The sequence below is a fragment of the Lolium perenne genome, chromosome 2 (assembly GCF_019359855.2).
Source record: "Lolium perenne isolate Kyuss_39 chromosome 2, Kyuss_2.0, whole genome shotgun sequence".
Taxonomy (NCBI): Eukaryota; Viridiplantae; Streptophyta; class Magnoliopsida; order Poales; family Poaceae; genus Lolium; species Lolium perenne.
In genome coordinates this window covers 266,441,097-266,459,013 of record NC_067245.2, presented here as the reverse complement: position 1 = coordinate 266,459,013, position 17,917 = coordinate 266,441,097, and the positions used below count along the sequence as shown (strand labels likewise).

The window sequence follows — 17,917 nt, the reverse complement described above, 5'->3', positions numbered from 1 at the left end:
AACTAAGAAAAACAAAATAAAATAAAACAGAGAGAGAGGTAGAGTGTACTCCCCATGTGAACTTATGAGTAGAGCTATGCCTCCCCGGCAACGGCGCCAGAAAACAGTCTTGATGACCCACAAATATAGGGGATCGCAGCAGTCTTCGAGGGAAGTAAAACCCAAATTTATTGATTCGACACAAGGGGAGGTAAAGAATACTTATAAGCCTTAACAACTGAGTTGTCAATTCAGCTGCACCTGGAAAAGCACTAGTAACAGGGGTGATGTGAAAGTAGCAATAATATGAGAGCAATAGTAACAGTAACACAGCAGTAGTAGCAATAACACAGGAGCAATGGCACCGGAAAATAGTTGATACTACTTCCAATGACATATAGAACGAGTATATAATGATGAGAGATGGACCGGGGTTCCCAGCGATCTACACTAGTGGTAACTCTCCAATAAGTGACAAGTGTTGGATGAACAAATTACAGTTGGGCAATTGACAGGATTGATAAAGCATTAAGATAGAACATCACTTTATTAATCATGTAGGCATGTTTTCCATATATAGTCATACGTGCTCGCAATGAGAAACTTGTACAACATCTTTTGTCCTACCAGCCGGTGGCAGCCGGGCCTCAAGGGAATCTACTGGATATTAAGGTACTCCTTTTAATAGAGCACCGGAGCAAAGCATTAACACTTGGTGAAAACATGTGATCCTCACATCACCGCCATCCCCTCCGGTTGTCCCGATTTCTGTCACTTCGGGGCCTTTGGTTCCGGACAGTGACATGTGCATACAACTTGTAGATACAATCTAAGCAATAATATAGAGCTTAAATCTAAGACCATGCCACTCGGGCCCTAGTGACAAGCATTAAGAATAACAAGATTGCAGCAACAATAACTTCACAAACTTTATAGATAGACTAATCATAATGTATCATCCATCGGATCCCAACAAACACAACACCGATTACATCAGATGAATCTCAATCATGTAAGGTAGCTCATGAGATCATTGTATTGAAGTACATGAAGGAGAGTATACCAACTAGCTACTGCTAGAACCCGTAGTCCATGGGGGAACTACTCACGGAGCAAGATGGAGGCGGTGGCGTCGATGGAGATGGCTTCCGGGGGCACTTCCCCGTCCTGGTAGGGTGCCGGAATAGAGACTTCTATCCCCCGAATTGGAGTTTCGCGATGGCGGCGGCGCCCCTAGAGTCTTTCTGGAGTTTCGTCAATTGGTACTGTGTTTTTAGGTCGAAAGGGATTATATAGGCGAAGAGGCGGCGCAGGAGGGTCGACAGGGTGGCCTCCCCATAGGGGGGCGCGGCCTGGGGCTGGCCTGCGTGGCCCACCCTCCTGGTGGCCCCCTGGCTCTTCTCCGACTCTTCTTTGGTGTTCTGGATGCTTCCGGGAAAAATAAGATTTTTTGCGTTGATTTCGTCCAATTCCGAGAATATTGCCCGAACAGCCTTTCTGGAACCAAAAACAGTAGAAAACAGGAACTGGCACTGTGGCATCTTGTTAATAGGTTAGTTCTAGAAAACGCATAAAAACATTATAAAGTGCAAGCAAAACATGTAAGTATTGTCATAAAACAAGCATGGAACATCAGAAATTATGGATACGTTGGAGACGTATCAGTGGTTTCAACTGTCGAGAGGCATAGGCCACCACATGGCCATCTTGCATCAACACACATCCGAGCCCTTGGAGAGAGGCATCGCAATAGACAACGAAGTCTTTGCTTGTGTCCGGGAGGACGAGCACAGGAGCAGTAGTCAGCTTGGTTTTCAAAACCTAGAAACTTTCTTCAGCCTTTTCTGACCATTCGAACTTCTCGTCTTTCTTGAGAAGATCGGTCATTGGCTTGGCAATCTTAGAGAAATTTTCAATGAATCGGCGGTAATAACCTGTCAGACCAAGAAAACTACGAATTTCCTTAGCTGACTTAGGTGTCTTCCAGTCAAGAACGGCTTGAACTTTATCTGGAATGACTGCAACACCTTTTCCAGAGATAACATGACCAAGGAATATGAGCTCTTTTAACCAGAACTCACATTTGGAGAATTTGGCGTAGAGACGGTGCTCACGAAGTTTGGTTAGCACTAGACGGAGATGTTCCTCATGTTCATCTTCGGTTTTGGAGTAGATCAGAATATCATCGATGTAGACCACGACGAACTTGTCAAGATACTCCATGAAAACAGAGTTCATGAGCCGCATAAAAGTGGCAGGAGCATTTGTGAGGCCAAAGGACATGACAGTGTACTCGTAAAGACCATAACGAGTTGTAAACGCTGTCTTTGGAATGTCCTCCTTTCGGATTTTGATTTGATGGTACCCTGATCTCAAATCCATCTTTGAGAAGACTGTGGCACCGGACAACTGATCAAAAAGATCATTGATTATAGGAAGAGGGTATTTGTTCTTGATTGTCACTGCATTGAGCGGACGGTAATCAACAACCAGTCGTGGAATGTTGGTATCTCTCTTCTTGACAAAGAGGGCAGGGCAACCCCAGGAAGAAGTATTGGGTTGTATGAAGTTCTTCTCTTCCAACTCCTCTAACTGCTTCTTCAGTTCAACCAGCTCTTCCGGAGGTATACGATATGGTCTCCGGGAAACAGGGGCAGTTCCGGGAACCAACTCAATGACAAAGTCCACACTTCGATCAGGTGGCATGCCAGGTAACTCTTCAGGGAAAACATCTGGAAAGTCACGGACCACCCAGACATCGGAGATTTCTGGTTTAGGCAGGGCTTCAATGGCATACAACTCGGCTTCAGGGGTAAACCTTGCCGACGGAGGTATTGCGGATGGAGCCCAGTATAGAACACTTTTGCCAGAAAGATTGGTCAATACAACAGACCTAGCTGCGCAATCAATGACAGCCTTATGCTTTACTAGCCAATCCATGCCCAAGATGACATCAATGTCAGTTGACTTGAGGGCAATGAGAGAGGTGGGGAACCACACTGGCCCTATACTGATTATGACCTCACGGGTAATCCAAATGGTTTGCCAACGAGACCCGGGAGTTGTGATCTCTAGAGGGGAGGGCATTGTCTCGAAGGGTATATCATGCTTTCGTGCAAACTCTTGAGATATGAATGTATGCGATGCTCCAGAATCAAACAGAACTGTAGCTAGGATTGAGTTTATATAGAGCGTACCCATTAGGACGGTTGGATCCTCTTCAGCCTCATCAGCAGAGACATGGGTCAGACGGGCACGACCAGAGGGATATTTGTCATCCTTCTTGGGCTGAGAATATCCACGACCAGCTGGCTTATGGGGGCACTCCTTTGAGTAGTGGCCAGGCTGACCACAAGAGTAGCAAGCACCACTAGGCACAGTACCCATGGCAGGACGATAGCTTGAACCACCAGAGGGTGGCTTTGAGTTATTTCCAGAAGACCTTGGTGCATAGGGAGCACGAGGTACAGCACTGTAAGGGATCCAGACTCGGCGCTTCTTGTTGTTAGAGGAAGACGCACGAGAATCACCTTCTTCACGCTTCTTAGATTTTTCCATATCCTTTCTTCCGTTCTCCATCAGAAGAGCACGGTTATGCAGGTCTTGGAATGACTGGAAGGTGAAAGGCAGCATCTCATAACGAAGCTCGGGGTTAAGTCCCTTGCGGAACAGATCTTGCTTATCAGAATCATCAACCACATCACGGGGTGCATAGCGAGACAGCTGAGTGAACTCACGTCCATATGTCTCCACATCCAGCTTCCCCTGAGAAAAGTCCAGGAACTCCCTCCTTTTGATGTCCATGACAGTCTTTGGGATATAGGCTGCACGGAAAGCTGTGACAAACTCCTCCCAGGTAACATCATGTCCTGGCGCTTGAAGAGCTAGAAAACCTTCCCACCAAGAACCAGCGGCACCTTCTAACTGGTAGGTGGCGAAGTTCACGCGTTCAACTGGTGGAACATGAAGAGCATTGAACTTGCGTTCGATGGTGCGAAGCCAATCATCAGCATCAAGAGGCTCCTTGGGGTGGGTGAAGACAGGAGGCAGTGCACGGATGAAGTCCCCAAGTGTGACACAGTTGTCGGGACGACACTCTGTGTTTTGAGCTACACGCTCCAGGAGTTGTTCATTCCTCAGGCGGTTGGTCTCAATGTTGTTAAGAACCTGTGCCATTGTGGGAGGTGGCGGCAGTTCCTGTTCAGCATTGTTTTGTCCACGTCGGTTACGACCACGACCACGACCAGCCATCCTGAAGAGAAAGACAAAGATCATGAGAAACAGATTCCTTGGAAAGAATTCAACGGAATGATAACATTCACTGAATGGAAGGAGCAAGATTCATATCAACTGATGTAACTTTAGAAACACTGAGTTAAGCAACCAAGTACGGAGTACTTTTAGAGAAAACAACCCAAACTCGTAGATCCTATAAGTTTGGAAATATCAGGGTAGAGGTAAAACCTTTTTCAATCAAAACAAGTTAAGATGACTCAGCATTGGAATGACACCAGATAAGGAGTAAAAAGAATCCTATTCAAATGCTTTTGCAAATACTTTTAGCTTTCAAATAGTTTTCACAACTACTAGACTCAACATCGACCAGTCGAAAGGGTTTCCTATAGGAAGTCCTGCTCTGATACCAAAACCTGTCGCGACCCCGGAGGTCAGGGCTAGACAAACCCAGATATCACATCTGGCATAAGCCTAACCTAGATCTCTAGGGCCTACAGGGTGAGAATCGGTAACACAACAGTGACTCTACGACTGAAAGCAAATATATTACAACTCTTAGCAGAGTTAAGATCCAAATTTATTACACGTAGAGGTCACTGACCACAAATCAACAAGCAACGGAAAGCAAATTGTGTTATCTAGATAACAAGACTGCGAAGGACCTAAGAGGCCATAACATAAGGTGACGTCCCAACCCATAAGTCTCAGGCTGCCGCCTGAGGAACTCCAAACTACTCATCGACGTCGAGGTAGAAACCACCATCTGTTGGAAGGACTTCGTCTGAACAAAGCATGCAAGGCTGAGTACAGGGACTCAGCAAGACTTAGTACAACATGTTAGAAAAGCGGGTATGCGAGGCTTTATGTGGAGCTTATTTTGCAGAAAGCCAGTTTTCCTTTGTAAACAGGGGGAAGCAGAAGCTCGTCTATTCAGACCATTTTCAAAAGGGGTAAGAGAGCGATATCAACTCTAGCTCTAAGATCATCATGTTGAATCCACCGAATCTTCATCATCACCTGAACCTGTCACCTAGGATCACCCCCTCGACACCCTGAGAAGGGATCCTTAATCACACATAGATATCAAGTTTTACGATTAGGTTCAAGTTGTCTATGATCACAGAATCCATCACCAAGTCGTCCGTAACCGTGGACACGGCTTTTCGAAAAGATTTACCCTGCAGGGGTGTACAACTTTACCCACACGCGCCGACCGACTCTTAGCGCCGTCATGTACACGCTTCCTTGGCGTGCCGGCAGAGGGTGGTCGACCAAAACCTTTCCCTTACTTCGCCTATTCCATGAGTCAAACTAACTGGGGAGCTCCGTCATCGTAGGTAGCCATTCTCCGAGGCGGTCCCGGTCATTGTGCGCAGGGGATCCAGTTCAATGCCTTCAGCATCCTTCACCCCGGCCACACCCTGTATGATGCACTTTGAAAACCTTTTCCACCTTTTCCCCATGCGTATGGCAAATGGAACTCGCAAACTAATTGACTCATGGGTAAGCTAGGTAAGTTCAGGCCAAGGGGTTCCCATGGGCCCCGTGTGGTTGTACGCTCAGTCTTGGTTCCGAAGGCGAGAACTCAGGTCCTAGTATCGGCGAGAACGAGTCAAAACACCACATCCCCATGTGGCGGCCCATCCAAGCCTTTAGCATGTTTATTAACGACATCACTGATCTTACCACGTCATCCTGTCAACTAGGTTCATTCGTAGCTCTGATTCATCAACCGGATGGATCAGACTTCAACAGCTAAGCATGGCTAAGCATAACATATATAAGGCTCTAGCGATGCGAACAAGCTCAACCTAGTTTTGCTGGGAGCGGTGGATGAGGAACTTTGGGCTACAAAGATGGAACATGCACACATAGGATATCTACCACTGCCGATAAAACATATTTGAAGCGAATACAATATGTAAGAACCAGAATTAAAAGCATTTCGAAACCATACATGAACCAGGTTAGGGCTTGCCTTGTCCCTCGTTGTTCTGGTGCTGCTCTTCGGGGGCGTTGATCTCAGGCTCGCGTTCGGTCCCTATCGAGAAGAACCAAATACCGGAAAGGAAGAGCACAATCAAGACATGGTATAATTCAATGCACATACAATATGATGACATGTCATATTAAAGGGATTCAGTTAACCCTAGGTGCATCGACGGAAATTTAGAGGGGTTCGGCATCGACTCCGACACAAGGGGGAGTCGATTTAGGGTTTCATTAAGGGTCCACATTTAATTGGGTCAAACATGTATGAAACATGGATAAACAATTAGGAAATGTTTTTCTGATCATTTTGATATATAATTTTATATTTTTCTGATTTAAAATGAATTACTTATGAATTTCCAAAGTTTAATTCATTTTAAAACAATTTCTGAAAATTATATAAAAATAATAAAAGTTGGACCCACATGTCATAATTTTATTCTTTTCTAAATATTTATGAAATTATTAAAATTCTGACCAGGGGACCCACATGTCATATTATTTCCTATTTAAAGAAATATAGAAATTAATAACAGAAAATAGGAAAAAGGCTTTTATGACATCATGCTGACGTCATGCTGACATAAGCATGGCCATGAGCTCACAGACAAGCTCGGCCGGGTTGCAATCCGGCGATTCGGCCGCGATTGAGCCGCGCGTGCAGGGGGAATAGCTGCGGAGCGACGCGGGAAACCAGAAGGAGGCGGCGCCGCCCGCTATTGGCCGCCGGAGCACGGCCGACGGCGAGGTCGAGCGGCGGCCAGGGGCAGGTCCGCGTGGCGGCGGCGATACAGAGGGGGAGAGGGGAAAGAGAGGGGATGGGGAGGAGCAGAAGCTCACCAGGAGCACGATGGCGGGATCGGCGGTGGCCGGGGGAGCTCTCCGGCGCCGAAATCGAGCGGGGCAGGGCCGGCCAGAGGTAGGTTAGGGTTAGGGTTTCTGGGCCACGGGAGAGCGCGGGAGAGGGGAAAAGTGGGGGCTAGGGTTCGGAGGCGCGGCGGCGGGGCTAGTTATAGCCGCCAGGGGGCGGCGGCGGCGATCTTGGCGCGGCCGGCCATCGGGTGGCTGTGGCGCTGCCACCACCTGCTTGGAACGGCGGGGAAGACGACGTCATTTTGCAGAAAACCCCCTGCGGGTGGTTGGGCCAGTGGTGGGGTGCGGCCTGGGCCTCTTGGGCCGTGCCAGGGAGAGAAAAGAGAGAGAAAGGGGATGGGCTGCGCCCAGGGAAGAGAGAGGGGAGGTTTCTCCCCTTTTTTTCTTCTTTCTCTTTTTCTGATTTTCTTTCTCTTTTCAAAAACAATTTTCAAATTTGTTTTGAATTTTGTTTGAACTCAAATTTTGCAGAGAAGATATTAAACACACATGGACTTGTTGAATAACAACAATGCCATGTTGTCTAATTTTGAAAATCTTGAGAGATTTGAATGAGGAAGAAATAGAGAGGGATTTGCATAATTGGAAAATGGAGATGCAAATTTTGCTCAAATTCAAACTACATGCATGCAATGCTCATGATCACTCATTTATTTATGTTAACAAGGTTGGGATGTTACACCGTCGGCCCCTTGACTGGTTCCGTAGTGATTAGTTCATTGACATTGGGAACATTAGTGATAATTTTTATTCTATTTTTTTCTCCATTTGATATAATAATGCTTCTTAGTTATGGAGCTAACCATGGAATCATGTACTTTCTCTATTGCTTTAGTTAAAGATAAAAACCTTTAAAATTTGGTTCCGCTTCCTTACATGTGATTCACCACTATGTCACTTTTCACCTATAAAACTATATCATATCTTTTTTAATTAAAATAAGATTTTTAGTCCATCTGTAACCCTTTTTGAGCTTCTGTTCTTTGCTACTTTTTAATGTGGAGATACTTCTCACCAACATTCATTGCAAACATTTCTGGTGTGGTCAAATAATTGATGCACAGTTGAAGACGCAATATTTTAGTTAAACAGTTTATGTGTATTTGATATATTATTTGTGGTGGTATAAATTGATATATTATATATATATGGACTTTTTTGAGATGAAATGCTGCGATCAATTAAACGGCACACTTAGGTGCTAATACATGTACAAGAAATTCAGGAGGATCAATCCCCCATACCTTACAGCACTTATTTTCGCAGCCATAACAAGCTAAATAATGCGCTACCATGTTACCAGTACGACACACATGTCTAACCGAGTGATCGGCGAAGTCCTTCAGCATCGACTTTATTTCCTCAACTAAAGGCCCGTGAATGGACCTGTCAACATCGTTGCTTCTGATCTTTGCCGCAACACCAAGACAATCAGTTTGCAGAACTATCTTAGCCTGCCCCTTCGTCCTTGCCGACACCAGTGCCTGCTAGCAAGCCATGAGCTCAGCTCGTTCCGGATCAGGGGAAGAGTGGAAAAAATTGGCCCGCTCCCGCCAGGAACCTGCCATTGTGATCACGCATGACCACGCCGCACCCTCCTACTTCACCCTTCACCGAGAAAGCCCCGTCTGCATTCAGTTTGGTCCAGCCCTCCTGAGGTGGAAGCCAGTGCTCCACTAACTGAGCTGCACCTGCTGCCCGCGCCGGCCTGAGCCCCTGCCACTCCTCCACAAGAAACAAAGATTTCCTTATAATTTCACGTGGAGTAGCTATTTGCACCTCTTCCCTGACCTCGTTTCGTGCTAGCCAGATTTGATACAGAATCATTATGCTAATGGTGAGCTCGTCCTCCTTCATACCACTAATGCAATAGAATAATGCTATCCACGTTCCATTATTACATTATTGGGGCCCCTTTTTGGATTGGATCCTACTTGGTATAGTAGATGTTGGGCTGCTATACATGCGCTAAATCCTAGCCTGTTGGGTTTCCCAAATGGGCCTCACATATGAGAGTTTTGTAAAAAAAGGATGCACCTATGAGAGTTGTAGAAAAAATGTCTAAGTCAACTCTCGAAGACTCTGAACTAAATGTTGGACACCAAAATGGACTTGACCCATTGAAGATTCATATTCTTGTATTGGGCCCTTTAGATTCATAATGAAGAAGCTCTCCCCCGACTAGGGTTCCTCCCCCGCGTAGCCGCCGCCAGGCCCTCCCCGCCTCCGTCCGCCCCTCCCCCCTCCTCTCCCCCGATGTACCCGGCCCTCCCTGTCGCTCCCCTCCTCCGTCTCCCATGCCGCCGCCGTCGGCGTAGGCCACCGGGCAAAGCCCCATGCTGTGCCGGCGGCGGCGGAGCTGCTCGTACCTGTGCGCTTGGAGGGGTGGCGCGGGGCCTTCTCCTTCGGCGACGGTGCACCTTGGCCTAGGAGGTTCTGGCGGCGGCGCGGTTCTTTGGACTGCGCAACAACAGGCGGTGGGCTGGCGATGGCGCTGCTGCTTGGCGGTGAGGTGGCATGCGGCGGTGTTCGCACTGCCCAAATCCGGACCCCTTTGTGGCTCATCTAGGGCTGGGCGGGCCGGACGTGGGCGCTGCTGGACTGCTTCTGGCGGACGGGGGTGGTGGTCGGACCGGAGGTTGGATGAGGTGGAGGCGCGCGTCCAGCAGCATCCCGATGGGGGCTTCACGAGCATGGACTTGGTGGGTCTGTGCTCGGCCGGGCCAGGTGGGCCTAGTATGCCCCTTGTCGGCGTGTCAGGTCTATGTGCCACATGATTGTGATGTTTCACATAGTTAATTTGTCATGGAATTCTTTCATTTGTATGTGAATAAATCATTTTTTAGAGAAAAAGGGGTTGCCCCTGCTTCCATTGAAAAGTCAACCAAAAGTTACAATGTTTTAAGCATCTTACATGCTTTCAAAAGCTAGAAAATAAACAACAGCAACATCCCAGGAAAAGGCCTACGACAAAACAACCTAGAAACAAAGAGACAGCTTTGCGCTATCAACCAACGCCTCCTATGTCTTCTCCGAGCCCCACCGACGCATCAAGTGTGAAGGTGGATCTGTCTTTAACACAACATTTGTCTCCAGACCCATCACCAGCAAGCTAGCTCATGTCCAAGAGATTATGAGCAGCTCCTCTCTCCGATAATCTAGTTTCATCAAGTTCGATCCAGCAGGCTCGAGTGCTTGTCCATGCAGAGTACATCCAGCTTCTGATCGAAGCACAGATCCTTCAGAGAATTTCTTTCACACCTGGCCATCTTACTGCCTGAAAGCACATTTCACTTCTTAGAGTCCAAATGTTCCACAGAGTGGCTGATGAATAGATATTAACCACCGAATTCTTATTTTCACTAATCCACCATCTAGCAACTGATTCGAAATTGCACCCAATATCGATATTCAACACACCTGATGGGTAGGACCAAATGGCTTGCACAATTGCATATTTAAAATATAAATGCTGATTATTTTCAGTTTCAGAACAGAAATATAAGACTGGTCATCTACCTGCTGAGGCTTACTAAGGTTAAATCTAGTAAAAAAAATATCATTGCAAGCAGCCATAAAAATACATGAATGAGTCAATTTTTCATAGAAATTTAGGAGAAACAAATACTTGTGAGCACTACAAGTAGTAAACATGCACATACACAAGCAGTGACGGTCGGGTTTTCGTCGAATTGTTATGTCAAAAGAAGATTTCTTGTATTGTTAGCATGGCTATTCTTCAGTTATGGAATGATCGATGGGCAAGTGCACATGGCATATAAATTGTATAAATCGAACCATTAATGCGTGTTCTTATCGTTTTGTATGGTCAAAATCATGTGTGTGGTGATGGAATGGATGGATGAAAGGTGGCAACAAGAGGGATCTGAGTTTGCCGAAATTTGACTCGGCGTTTGGTCTGCAACCAGTGCAAGTTTGTTGAAAATCATTATTGCATGTAATATGTTGCTAATTACGCTTGCCTCCTAGTCTTTAACCTGTTCAGAATGCAGATCAAAACTAGTACCAAATCATGCACAACACGAAGGGAATTAATAAAAGCAAATTTTATTGATCATGTTGATCGTACAAAATACACACAAACCATCATCGAGAAATTAAGAATTAAGATAATTAAAAGGAAAGAGGATCAAACCAGCTCATACGTATGCATGCATATGCAGAACACTTGTAGCTAGCACATAAAGTAGCAAACAAACAAATAAACAAACATACAAAGCTGATCAAGCAGAATAATGCCCTCGCAGCGGCAGCACGGGGTAACGTCGGCACGAACATCTTGCTCGACGGTGCCCATGTCGATCGACCGAGAGACTGATGGCTTAGCACTTGAATCCGGTGGGCACGCTTCTACCGCAGTGGTTGAGCACAAGGCTGAGATCGATAGGGAGGTTAAGTTTGATGCCAAGGATGTTGGCCTTGAGCACCGTGCAAAGGCACACGGCGGCCTCGAGGTCGACGAGCCCCTCCAGCAACGGGCAGCACGGCAACGTGGGGGGCACGCCCACCTTGGCCTTGATCAGTCCCAGCACATTGGCGCACACGCCCAGCTTCAGCGCGTCGCGCGGGCACCTGCCGAACGAGGCTGGGGTTGGGGTGGGCGTCGAAGGCGTCGACGGGGTTGGTGTGGCAGGAGTCGGGCAGTTCCCCCCGCAAGCGCTGGCCATGGAGAACACGACCAGGTTCACAGCGAGGAACAGCGCGATCGATGCCTTGCCTGCCATTGCTGCGAGTGATCACTACACCACACAGAAGCTCAGAGCAAAATGATCGATTGGCTCTGGAACTGTAGACTGCAAGGTGCTTGTGATGCTCTAGATGGTGCTTGGGTTTGGTATTTATAGGTGAAAGAGTGGTGGAATGCTGATGAATTATTAGCGTGTTATCTTGCCCGTGAACTTTGCATGTGAGGGCGATTAGGAGTTCCGATCTGGATCGGTATACGCAGAATGTACGTACGTTGGTTATATAATTTGTAATGGCGCTAGTGACCAAGATCATGTTGAGTAGTTTGTTCCTGCTTGCTGATTGATGTTATTCTAGATTATTACGACCTGGATGTATTGGGTTGATGCTAAATTGAGAAAATGGGTTCAAGTTTGAATATTGCATGTACCAGTTCACGGACGGGCCGAACTGCCAGAGTACAGCTAGCTAGCTCTAGCCAGACGAATCATAAGGAGCAACTTGTTTGAATCGTTCCAAGGAATAAAATCATATTCGAACATGAATAGAACCAAGCTGTTGCTTCAGATGGTTAGGCATGAATCATGGTAGCTCAGAGCTCTATCCTCTTGTCCATCACTCTGTAAGGAATCAGGCCTCAAGTAACTTGTTGTGCGTACGAGGTGTATATGATGACTTCGGCAATGTTCAAGTTTTATGAGTCAGTTTTATTGTTGGATGCGGCTCGTTAAGTTTTGACCTCCACGAGTCACGACCTATGCATGTTAGACTGGCTTCGCGTTCCTTCTGCTGACACTTCATCTGCCAGTTCTCCTGCGGTTGCTGCTTCTGTCACTGGATCTTTTCAGCAGTGGCATCATTGGATGGGTCACCTCTGTCTGTTTACCGTCATTAGTTCGTAGTGGTCTTCTGGGGTCTGTCTCAGGAGATGTGTCTTTGCATTCGTGTCAGGGTTGTAGGTTAGGCAAACAGATTCAGCTTCCCTATCCTACTAGTGCGTCTGTATCTCAGCGACCTTTTGATTTAGTTTATTCGGATGTTTGGGGTCCGGCTTCCTTTCCTTAGAAAGGAGGTCATCGATACTATATTTTGTTTATTGATAATTTTTCGCGATACACCTGGTTGTTTCTTATGCACTCTCGCAGTGAGGTGCTCTCTATTCATCAGCGTTTCGCAACCATGGTTCGTATTCAGTATTTCACGCCTATTCGTGTGTTTCGTGCTGATTCTGCAGGAGAGTATATCTCCCAGTACCTGCGTGGTGTTCTTGCTGAGCAGGGCACCCTTGTCCAGTTCTCGTGTCCCGGCGCCCATGCTCAAAATGGTGTCGCCGAGCGTAAGCATCGTCATATTCTTGAGACTACCCGTGCTATGATGATTGATTCCTCTCTTCCGCCGCATTTCTGGGCTGAGGCTGTCGCTACGTCGACTTACCTCATTAGCATTCAGCCTTCTGCTGCCCTTCAAGGTGGCATTCCTCTCGAGCATCTTTCTGGTAGCTCTCCAGATTACTCGACTCTTCGTTTATTTGGTTGCGTTTGCTATGTTCTTCTCCCTCCTCGCGAACGCACCAAACTGACCGCTCAGTCTGTTGAGTGTGTTTTTCTCGGATACAGTGATGAACATAAGGGCTATCGCTGTTGGGACCCTGTTGGTTGTCGGATGCGCATCTCTCGTGACGTCACGTTTGATGAGACGTGTCCCTTCTATCCTCGTCCCACCTCGGGTACTTACCCGGTGGATGATATCTCTTTTCTTCTTTTTCCGGATGCACCTCTGCTGTACCTCCTCCTCCCCCTCCTACTTCTGATGCGCCCCCTTCGGCGCCATCCTCTCGTTCGTCTAGTCCACCTAGTACTCCTCGTTCTCTGGCTTCGGATCCTTCCGATGCTGTCCCTTCTTCCTCTTCTTCTGATGAGTTGTCTTCTGCCGATGAGCTTCCTCCTTCACGACCTGTTCGTCAGCGTCGTGCTCCAGTTCGTTACTCTCCTTGTCAGTATGGTCTCTCTGTCGTTTCTGAGCCGACTTCTTATCGGGATGCCGAGCGTCATCCTGAATGGCAGCTTGCCATGGCTGAGGAGATCGCTGCGCTTGAGCGCACTGGCACTTGGGATCTTGTTTCTCCCCCTTCTGGTGTTCGTCCTATCGCGTGTAAGTGGGTCTATAAAATTAAGACTCGCTCTGATGGATCTCTTGAGCGCTATAAAGCGCGTCTTGTGGCTCGTGGCTTTCAGCAGGAGCACGGCCATGACTATGATGAGACTTTTTCCCCTGTGGCTCATATGACTACTGTGTGTACCCTTCTTGCTGTTGCTTCTGTTTGCCGCTGGTCTGTCTCCCAGCTTGATGTTCAGAATGCTTTTCTTAATGGCGAATTGAGTGAGGAGGTTTACATGCAGCCTCCTTCTGGGTATTCTGTCCCGATGGGATGGTTTGTCGTCTTCGACATTCTCTCTATGGTCTCAAACAGGCCCCTTGTGCCTGGTTTGAGTGCTTCGCCTCTGTGGTGACTGCTGCTGGTTTCTCTCCTAGTGTTCATGATCCAGAACTTCCCGTTCACACTTCTCCTCATGGACGTACTCTTCTTCTTCTCTATGTTGATGATATGATCATTACTGGTGATGATCCTGAGTATATTGCCTTTGTCAAGGCCCATCTTCGCGATCAGTTTCTTATGACTGATCTTGGTCCTCTTTGCTATTTTCTTGGCATTGAGGTTTCCTCCACTTCTCATGGCTTTTCTATCTCTCAGGAAAAGTACATTCAGGATCTTCTTGCTCGTGCTGCTCTTGGGGATGAGCGCACGGTTGATACTCCTATGGAGCTTAATGTTAAGCTTCGTCCTACTGATGGTGATCCTCTTCCTGATCCCACCCGTTATCGCCATCTTGTTGGGAGTCTTGTTGATCTTGCTGTCACTCGTTCTGATATTTCTTATCTTGTTCATATTCTGAGTCAGTTTGTCTCAGCTCCTACCACTGTTCACTATAGTCATCTCCTCCGTGTTCTTCGTTATCTTCGTGGCACGATCACTCGTCGCCTTTTCTTTCCCCGTTCCAGCTCTCTCCAGCTCCAGTGCTACTCGGATGCTACGTGGGCGAGTGATCCTACGGATCGTCGTTCACTTTCTGCATACTGTGTATTTCTTGGTGGTTCGCATGTTGCTTGGAAGATGAAGAAACATGTAGTAGTTTCACGTTCGAGTGTTGAGGCTGAGTTGCGGGCTATGGCTTTGTTGATTGCTGAGGTGACCTGGTTACGGTGGTTGCTTGCAGATTTTGGGGTCTCTATTACGACACCCACTCCACTTTTGTCTGACAATACAGGTGCTATCAGTATTGCACGTGTTCCGGTCAATCATGAGCTGACCAAGCATATTGGTGTTGATGCTTTTTACACACGTGCTCACGTGCAGGATGATGTTATTGCGGTTCATTATGTGCCTTCAGATTTGCAGTTGGCGGATTTCTTTACGAAGGCACAGACTCGAGCGCAACATGATTTCTTACTCTCCAAACTCAGTGTTGTGGATCCACCATGAGTTTGAGGGGGGGGGGGGGTGTTAGATGTATATATCTGTATATTGTAGTTTTCCCATATGTTAGGGGGTTTCCTGCATATTTGCACCTGTACATGTACTATATATTGTGGCCTTTGTCCCCCTAGTAATACAACAAGCATATTGCCCTAACGGCATGGATGCTCATGCGCGCCAATGCATTCTAAAAAAAGAGTAAACAAGTGGAATACGGGCATTAGCACTGGTTGGTAAGGGGCTTTTTTACCGGTTGCCCAACCGTTGAAAAGCATCCGGTGCTAAAGCCCCCTCCCCCTCCTCCTTTAGCATCGGTTCAATTACAAAACGGTGCTAAAGGGGCACCACGTGGATGGTTGCCGAGCGCCCGGGCGGAGGACACGAACCGGTGCTAAATGTTTCTGCTGCTGCAGCGTTTTGGGGTGTTTCCCTGCCACGGCAGGGAAGTTCACCAAAACCCTGCCGCGGCAGCCACGCCCCATTTGAAACACGTCAACGCACACATATAGGAAACCATTATATTACAGAAAAACATCGTTATGAATATATAGATCGAAGTGGTCTCTTCCATCGTGCTTGGCCGAACATATTACATAATGGTACGGTACACACATTCATGCATATATGTGTACAATAGAATTTCTATGGATCATCGTTTTCCAAAATCGATTGGGCGATGATGGTATTCTCCGTTTGGATCTATGACTTGGTCAAGTAAGAATCCCGCCAATTCTTCTTGAATTGCTCGTACACGCTCGGTTGCTAGAAGACCGTCCTGCAACCATTCGATCTAATAATTTAAAGAAGGTGGTCAATATATATATGAATGAAACACAACACAATTGATCGATGGTGATAAAATAAAATTATGTTATTTACTTACGCGAAACCTTGTGCTTGACAACCACACTGTGAACTTGGGGACAAAAGGCATTGGGAAAAAGATTCTTAATTGTTGGTAAAAAAAAAGAGCGACAGATTTAGTAGCATCACTTGCAGGATTGCTTGAACAAGATAGAAGAGAATACTTTTAGACCCAGTTCCCCGAGAGTTTGATATAAACCCTCGAGTCGCCCTTGTGGGGAATATACTCTATTGATACAACACTTTTCACTTGGAGTCCAAAAGTATCAAGATTCTTTTTAGCATTGTTAGTTACAGCTATCATCCTCCTCGAGTCACCCTTGTGGACAAAAACTCTGGTGACACAACACTCTGCACTTGGAGTCCCAACATCATCAACAATGTGATCCCGATTTTTCGGAGCTACACTGGAGAAGGGGAACGACCGACACTAGTATAGAAAAGCCTACTAGTTGCGTGCGAATTTTGGCTACTAGTCCCATGCTAAGTTTGGTTACAAGTTGCGTGCCCACCTCTCATGCGACCGGTAGTACAGGTACCAGTCGCGTGAAGATCTTGGCATGCTACCATTACAATACCAGTTGCATGCTCATTTTTGGCTAGCTGCTAGTTTGTGTTTTTTGCAAAAAATATTTAAAAAGCTAGGACTAGCATCCAGTTGTCCACGTGATTTTACACAAAACACCCTTTCGAGGGTACTCCTCGGTGATACGTCTCCAACGTATCTATAATTTCTTATGTTGCATGCTTGTTTTATGACAATACCTACATGTTTTGTTCACACTTTATGATGATTTTATGCGTTTTCCGGAACTAACCTATTGACGAGATGCCGAAGTGCCAGTTCCTGTTTTCTGCTGTTTTTGGTTTCAGAAATCCTAGTAAGGAAATATTCTCGGAATTGGACGAAATCAACGCCCAGTATCTTATAATTCCACGAAACTTCCAGAACACCGAAGAGGGGCCAGAGGAGAGGCCTAGGGCCACCACACATGGTGGCGGCGCGGCCCAGGGGTGGGGGCGCGCACCCCTAGTGTGAGGAGGCCCCGTGGCCCCTCCGACTCCGCCTCTTCGCCTATTTAAGCCTCCCTGACCTAAAACATCGACACGGATTGACGAAACACCAGAAAACCTTCCAGAGCCGCCGCCATCGCGAAACTCCAATTTGGGGGACAGAAGTCTCTGTTCTGGCACCCTGCCGGGACGGGGAATTGCCCCCGGAAGGCATCTCCACCGCCATCTTCACCGCCATCTTCACCGCCATCGCTGTCTCCATGATGAGGAGGGAGTAATTCTCCCCCGAGGTTGAGGGCTCTACCGTAGCTGTGTGGTTCATCTCTCTTTGTGATCTAGTTGAATATTATCTATGTGCTACTCTAGTGATGTTATTAAAGTAGTCTATTCCTCCTCCATGATGTAATGTTGACAGTGTGTGCATCATGTAGTACTTGGTATAAGCTATGATTGTGATCTCTTGTAGATTATGAAGTTAACTATTACTATGATAGTATTGATGTGATCTATTCCCCCTTTCATAGTCTGTCGGTGACGGTGTGCATGCTATGTTAGTACTCGGTATAATTGCGTTGGTCTATCATGCACTCTAAGGTTATTTAAATATGAACATCGAATGTTGTGGAGCTTGTTAACTCCGGCATTGAGGTGCTCTTGTAGCCCTACACAATTAATGGTGTTTGTCATCCAACAAGAGAGTGTAGAGTGGTTTCAGTT

At 46.8% G+C, this 17,917-nt stretch overlaps 1 protein-coding gene across 1 annotated transcript; it reads right to left on the bottom strand.

The window, feature by feature from the left end:
• Positions 1–11,132: 11,132 nt before the first annotated feature.
• On the bottom strand, positions 11,133–11,929 carry LOC127336013 (14 kDa proline-rich protein DC2.15). The gene has a single exon (XM_051362758.2). It carries the CDS (start codon positions 11,823–11,825, stop codon positions 11,424–11,426), a length of 402 nt encoding a protein of 133 aa, XP_051218718.1. The 5' UTR covers positions 11,826–11,929; the 3' UTR covers positions 11,133–11,423.
• Positions 11,930–17,917: the final 5,988 nt, after the last annotated feature.

Coding starts and splice junctions, on each gene's coding strand:
- LOC127336013 (XM_051362758.2), bottom strand. CDS start 11,825: ATGGCAGGCAAGGCATCGATCGCGCTGTTCCTCGCTGTGAACCTGGTC.